At 55.8% G+C, this 7,235-nt stretch overlaps 1 protein-coding gene across 1 annotated transcript; it reads right to left on the reverse strand.

The window, feature by feature from the left end:
- Window positions 1-643: 643 nt before the first annotated feature.
- EI24 (EI24 autophagy associated transmembrane protein) lies at window positions 644-7,026 on the reverse strand. The gene is made up of 10 exons (XM_085313437.1): window positions 6,845-7,026; window positions 5,682-5,827; window positions 4,119-4,179; window positions 3,370-3,436; window positions 2,634-2,758; window positions 2,392-2,511; window positions 2,190-2,301; window positions 1,787-1,898; window positions 1,476-1,550; window positions 644-1,283 (listed from the first exon to the last, which is right to left on the reverse strand). Exons 1-10 carry the CDS (start codon window positions 6,884-6,886, stop codon window positions 1,121-1,123), a joined length of 1,023 nt encoding a protein of 340 aa, XP_085169563.1. The 5' UTR covers window positions 6,887-7,026; the 3' UTR covers window positions 644-1,120.
- Window positions 7,027-7,235: the final 209 nt, after the last annotated feature.

The following is a 7,235-nucleotide window of genomic DNA, read 5'->3' on the forward strand; positions in this document are numbered from 1 at the left end:
CCCCACCTTCGCTCCCCTCCTCCAGCACCGCAGACACAGAACAGCAACAAACTTCGTGGATTTTTTTTTTGCCGTTTAATATTTCAGTGTGAAAATACTAGAGAAAAGTTGGATCCGGAGCCTCAGTCCTGAAAAACCAGTGCGCTGGTGGAGCCGCGCGGATCTTCCTGCCCTAAGGGAAGCGGCGCGCGGGTGAGGAGCGCTGGGCTGCGCTCCGGTTGGAGCGGACGGGGCCGGGGAGGAGGGGCTGCACAGCCACCACAGCCCCAAATTAAAACAACAAACAATAATAATAATAATAATAAAAAACGGGGCTGTGCTTTGGCCGGCGCCGCTCTGGAGACGAGGGCCGCGGGGCCGCAAGCGCCTGCGCCCATGCGGGGTGAAGCCTTTGGGGCAATTCCRGCCATTCCGGGCAAGCGGTCCGGGTCCCTCCTCCCTGCCCGCGGCAGCCTTTTGCCCTCGTGGCTTCCCGACGCCGTTTCCAACTGTGCAGGGGCGCTACAAGGCCGCCGGGGCGCGCAGCCTCCCCACGCCCCCCGCGAGGCTGGCGGCCTCGTTTCTCAGAAGCATCTGATCACCAAAACAAAAAAGTACATTAAAAAAAAAAAAAAAAGGACGACATCTCACACCCGACCACAGATTTAACGTTTTCCTAAGTTTCCATTTCAGTTCCTGTCCTTGCAGTAGAGCAATTTCCCTTTGCGATTTCAGAAAGAGCTTTTCCCTCAGCTCCACGGGAGGTTTGTAAAACAACAACAACATCAACAACAAAAATCAGSCCTCGCCCAAGGGCCGGGCTGTTTCTGCCAGGCGGCTGCTCCGTCTCTCCGCCTGGGCGCCCAGCGGCAGCCCCAGGTCGCCACAGAGCTGGGCGGGAGATGGGCACCCCCCCGGGGCACCGCTTTTCAGCGGGAACTACAAAAGAAATGGAGGGGGGGGTGGGAATGGCACAGGAGAAAACAAGAGCGTGGACAAAACTGTCCAGAGGTGGGGAAAGCCCGCGCCAAGCGCGGGGAAGGGAGAGGCAGCCGGCTTCCTGGGAGTCCCGGCAGCGTGAAAAACATGGGCTTCGTTTAAAACCCGCCRGACCCAGCGCCCGGCGGGGGTTCAGGACGGCTCAGCGCCCCAGGGCAGACCTGTGCTTGGCGGGGGACGGCTGGGGCGAGAGCAGCCGCTCGGCGGAGCCGCCGCCGCCCAGGGCCGACTGCAGGTAAACGGTCTTGTGGAAGAGCCGGTTGCTGAGGAAAACCACCAAGGAGAAGAGGCGCAGCTGGAAGTGGCTGCAAGGCAAGAGCGGCTGTGAGCCCCCCGCGYTTCCCTTTACACCTCGCCAGCGAGAAACCGTAATCCAGCGCCCGGCGGGCGCAGAAAGCCRTTGGAAAGCTGTTCTTCCCGCTCGGCGTTCCCCGTTTAACGCTGGGTCGCCCCACGGTACCACCGCCCGGGCRCGAATCCCCCGGGTCACTACTTACTACGTTTTGCCAGGGGTCCTCGCTTCRTTGGCGCTGATGATGAACAGAGGGAAAAGAATGGAAAAGAGGCAGCCGCTGCAAGGGAGAAAAGGCGCCGCGGTACGGTTGAGTGCGCGAGGACGCCGCGGAGACACCCCGGTGAGGGCCGGGATGCCCAACCTCCGCCGGCGGCACGCAAAACCCTTCCGCCTTTCCCTACGGAAAGGTCTCTGGTGCTGCAGAGCGGGGTGCAACGTCCAGTCTTGGCGTTGGGAAGTGGAAGTTACCACCGCYGCCGCCTCCTCCTCCCAAAGCCACCCCAAAGGGCTCACCTGATGATGTAAGAGGACTGCATCGCGGTGAGAAAAGCCAGTGGTAAGCCAAAGCCAAAGTAATAGGGCCAGTTTCTCTCGATGTTGGACAACCGTTGATGCATTTCGATGCCTGGCAAGGACAAAAACCCCACAAAAATGAAGCTGGAAAAGTCTCACGACGGGAAGGGGCCTTCGTGACGCGCACGGCGCTTCTTTCTACGCCAAAAGAAAATGATCAACCCGGCAAATAGGATGAGAAGCATTTCCMTGCGCTCTGCTTCCAACAGCACAGGAACGCTTATAACTCTGCTGTCCAAAAGACCGAACGGGCCGAGTCTCAAAATCTTTCACCCCGCCTCGACGTTAACCGAGGCGCGGAACCCTCCAGCCGAGCCGGCCCGAGCGCGGAGCCCGCGCTCACCTTTGTTAAACCAGCGGTACTCAAAGCAGTAGAGAGAATAGAGCAGCGACATGTGAAGGAGGCCGACGAGCTGGCCGACGACGTCGATGGGGAAGAGGCTCACTATCATCCCCTGGGGAAGGAGAACTGGCGAGTGAGGCGCTTGCCCGAGCAGCGAGCGCGGCCCGCGCCGCCGTGGGCCGCTTGATCACACCAACCTCACCTGGATGAGGAACAGCGCCTGCAGCAAGAGGTTAAACAACATGTCGGCAATGATTTTACTGACGCTGGGAAAGGGATGAGGCTTTCTGCCGGAAACTTCGAACGCCAGGTCGGCAATGTCCTGCCAGGGAGAGAGAAATGGGCATCACGGAAACACGGAAGGCGAGACGACGTTACTCGGAGCTCAACCGGGAAATTCCCCCTCGGTTCTCTGAGGCGCAGGCCGCGTTTGCAGTCACCCACCTGAAACCAGATGGCGTTGACCACCTTACTGAGCACGAACAGGGGAAGGACCCAGAGGGCACTGAAAACGGAGGTGAGGATGAACTCCAGCCAAGACCAGACGTCGCCATGTAAGGAAGGGTCGCCTGCAGAAGACCCACAGGGAGCAGCACGTCAGACGGCAGCGCGGGACCCTCCTCGTTTCGCCTCGCAAACCCGCCCGGTCCACAGTAACGTTTCCCGTAGGCACGGCAATCCCTACTTTAGGGTGAAGCTCCCCTCCGACCCCGGCAGTCAAGCCAAAGGAAACACTCTGGCTCCAGCTTTCATTCCCTAAATGAGCGTTTCCACCTTGCTTTTTATTCACTTGCAAGAATAGTCTGTGTCCAACAACAACTGTGCTCGTTACGTATGGAAAAACCCACGGAGGGTCGGCGGGGTTCAGACTGCCATCACCCCTCCAGCCTGTGAGCAGGACCRCCGTCTGAGCTTCCACTAAGCAGTTCACCACCACCTTTGCTTAGCCCAGCCCAAGTGTGGTTTTTAAGCCATTGATTTTYGCAAACGACGATGAAAGGAGAAAACAAGACTCCTTTTAGCGCCAAGAAACCCAAAGCGGCCRTGTCCCGAGACCTCGCCCGACGCCTTGGCTCACTCCGAGGTTTCACCGACCCCCGAAACGAGGCCGGGGAAGGTGAACCGCGTAGAGGGGCAAGGAGCAGCACCCTTCAGAGTACCAACGGGAGAAGGTACTTACCGATGATCTGCGCCGTGACCGACTGAAGTACAGGTATAAAGACTCGATAAAACAAAAAGAGGCTAAGCTACAGGGAAAAAGAAACAAGGGTTCTCGGTGAGGTTTTGCACATTCGTCTCCCGCGCTCCTCTCTGCGGAGAAAGCCGAGCGTCTCCACTACATCTCTAGCAGAAGCTCCCCTAAAGGCGCTACGACCGCRTCCCATGCCRCTGCCAGCCCCAAAGCCCCRCAGTCTGGCTACAGGCAGCCCTGCRTTCGGCATGTAAAYAGCTCGGCTCCACACGAAGGCAGCGAGGTTCACGTGTGGCGGCAGCGGAGGCTGATCCGAGGGCAGGCTGCCTGCTCCCCGTGCTGTTAGAAATGACCCAGAAACACAGAGCGCCGAGGAGCTCTACCTAAATGCAACCAAAACCTAGAACTGAACGCTTTCCTTTTGACATTTCCATGCCAATYCCTCACACCTGGAAAGGGTCTCATGGAGAAGTGAAGCCTGCGATCTATAATTGAAATGTGTCCACTCCACTAGAATTAACCCTCATAAAGTTGCAGTAAGCTCAGAGTGGAGAAAATGTACTAAGATATCAATAATCAATGTGGTGAAGGAAAAACTGCATGCGGTGGCTGAATATTCAGCTGAAGAGCAGCCTTAACTACTCGGGAAAGCAATGTGGGTTCAATATGCAGGTTTCCCTAGCGAGTCAAACAGCTCCCGAAAACCTAATGGTTTCCTAACGGAAACAGCCGCTTACCCAGAACACGCCTCCGTTCCAAGCGCAGCACTGAAATATCCGGCTCACTATCCGGGGCTCGCTGGAAAGCAACAGGATACATAGGGATGAGATGCACGCCTTGCGCTACCGGTGTCCGAACAGGCGATGCGCAGCACGGACACATGCCTCTGTCCCGCGTACTCAACGCGGCAGACGCCTCCGAAACGCCTACGTGCGCAAACGCTTTTATCTGAACCACACGCGTCCACACAGCATCGCCGTCCATGCTTACGCCACGCTGGAGCCAGCAATTTGTCTTTCTGTGGACTTCTATCAGAGAGACTTTCAGCCTTTACTAATTCCCCCCAAAGCGCAYTGAAAATGAGTAAAAGTTGAAAGCAGAATTAATCCATTTAGGCTCAGAGTGACTGGGGGATTCACTATGACAAAAAGCCAAGTGTGAGAAACCCCAGAAACGCAGAGTTGCATGGAAAATCYCTACGTATTAAGGAGCACAAGGAGCAGCAAAGGATCCATGGTTTCGCTCCAGGTTAATTCAAACTATCTGTGGAACGTCAAGTCACAGAAATGGAGTTTTAAGCAATTTTCAGAAGCCTGAAGCTTTGCCCTCCTCACACTCTTGCTATGACACCGTTAGGGCTCTTCAGGATGCTTTATTTCTGTGGGGGAGGTGGTTTTGGCTGAAGGCAGTTTTGGCTCCTCTCTCTTTGCAGCATGTCTACAGACACACGCGCAAAAGCAGCTCCATGGGACTCTGGAGCAGACTTTCCTAGTCAGTTAGGAAAATTGTTACATAAAAAGAATAGCAAGAGATAACTGTTTAATCCTAAAAATCCTAAAAAACACATATATAATATTCTTTAAGGGCAGCTAGTGTACAAAACCGCAGGAACCTCTGTGCTTTAGGGAAGGCTGAGCTAATGCAGGAGATTTTGCCCTGCTCTCTGCTGCTTCTTTCGGGAGCCCACAGCAACCGACACTAAGGCTGTACCCCGGAAGGGTCAGCATGCAGGGGAAAAAGAGAAACCTAGAAATCCTTTTAATTTACATAGCTTCACACCTCCAGGGTACAAAACTCCTRTCGTTATTTCACACCAACTACATACTCTTGTTTTTCAGACAATGGTAAAAATATCTGGCTAACTTCTTAATCTCGAGCTAGAGCTCTCCAGTTTCGTTACGCAGAGTGGAAAAAAAAGTGTATTTAATGGGATGATTTCTGTATTTATTGCCCTTGCGCTTTGGTACAACTGGGTTTATGAACTGTTTTCCCTACAAACGTGGCTCAAAAGCTCTGCTTYTACAGACACTTCACTCGCAGGTCTCCAATGCTTCTGATAAATATCTTCAGAGAGAGCTTCATGAGCACAGGCAAAAATAACGGCCTGTATTTCTTCAGCTTCCCTTTGAGGCAAACTGCTGTGGTGTGATGGATATTTTGGGGRGAAAAAACCCAGCACGAGCACTGCCAAATCCTTGCAGCTTGCTGAGGTTTTGCACTATGTTGCRCTCTTTAAGGCTCTGGGCAGAAGCCCTCTCTGCCCCTGCCCTCACCTGCTCCACAACACCCCCTCTACTCACTTCTCTTGCTTCCTCTCATCCGCCTGGATCCGGCGCTGGGCGAGGGCGCTGTTCGCTCTCCGCCGCCGCTGCTCTTCCCTTTTCTGCTGGATGCGAGCGTCCAGCTTGGAGATGGTGCATATGCCCCAGATGGAGTCCTTAATTCCCTGCGGAGAGAGGAGCCTGTCAGCCCTGGCCTGTTGGAAGCTTCCTAGGAAAGGCCCGAGCGCAGCGGAGAGCAGCAACGGATTTGTAACCTAGAAGCACCGGCTCTCGTCTCAAAAACACCTGCACGTTGGCCACATCCACACGAGGCACCAGGATTCCTCTCAAAAAGTTTCCAGCACCTTTTTTCTTTTTTTAACGATAAATTTGCAAGCAGTGCAACGAAGCGACTGGTGTTCAGCCTTCTACTGCCGCACAAACACGCGGCCRCTCGTCCCCGACACACTGGAATTAGGAACAGCGACCATGCTACCCGCTGCTTGACGGATGGCGTGAAAACCTCACGAAGAGTTGTCCCCCCTTTTAGCGGACTGCCACCAYGCCGCAGCTCTTTGAGGGAGCATACAAGTTACCAAAAACTAGTTATTTCTCAGTGGCGTTTCATGAACGTTTGGGAAACCCATACAAACGCTCGGCCACCGGCGTAGGAGGACGTTATCCCAGAAAACGCTCGGCAAAGCAAGGGGAGCAACGCACCCCATGCGAGCCACTGAATACCTAAGTGCCACCTCAAGCCTAACAGCCATGAAAACCTACCTAGAAGCATCTTCACTGGGCAAAACACTAACCCACATGTGTTTTCTTTCGAAATTAAGCGCAGGCTGAGGTGGTTGTTACATGTATATTGTTGTTTATGTATTTCACTGCCTGTTGACTGATTTTGACAGGCCTGGATAAAACAGATTAGGAGGACTTACCTTCAACACGCCAGGCTCAGGAAACARAACATTACAGAGCTCAGGGCGTTCGCCCACGCTTTAAAACAACGCCCAAGCCCGTGCCGCGTTCTTTCAGGGCGCCAGCTCGCGGGGCCACGAAAAACCTGTCGGTGCTCTGGGATGAGATCCTCCAGAGACCGAGGCAGTGCCCGGCCAGATCTTTTTCCGATGGCTTTTTGCCCGGTCCCCTCCGGGCCGGGCTCTCCAGGCCGGGCCGGTGAGCCGGCCGCGGAGACTCACCCTGGTGAGGTCGTGCAGGAAGGTTTTCACGCTGCCGGCCATCTCGCCGGCCGCATCACCGCCGCTTCCGACAGCGTCAGCCGCGGCGGGAGGGCGGGAGCCGGAGCGGGAGCMGGAGCGGGAGCGCTCGCATGGCGYGGCGGAGGCGGGAGATGCACAGAGCCTGCGAAGGTGGAAAAAAAAACACGGGGGAGGAGGGGGGGTTAAAGCGTTAAGACGCCGGGAAAGGGGAAAAGCTCCCCCCGCGCCCCCGGCCTTCAGGCCAGGAGCCGCCGGCTGAGGCCCGACGCACTCGTTACACCCGCGGCGCGGCCCCTGCCGCTCATACAGCGCCGCCCGCAGGCGGCGGGCTGCCCCATGCTCGGGGGGGGCTGCCCCATGCTCGGGGGGG

This window comes from Rhea americana, unplaced genomic scaffold (assembly GCF_003343005.1).
Source record: "Rhea americana isolate MKP2758 unplaced genomic scaffold, rheAme1 scaffold_385, whole genome shotgun sequence".
Lineage (NCBI taxonomy): Eukaryota > Metazoa > Chordata > Aves > Rheiformes > Rheidae > Rhea > Rhea americana.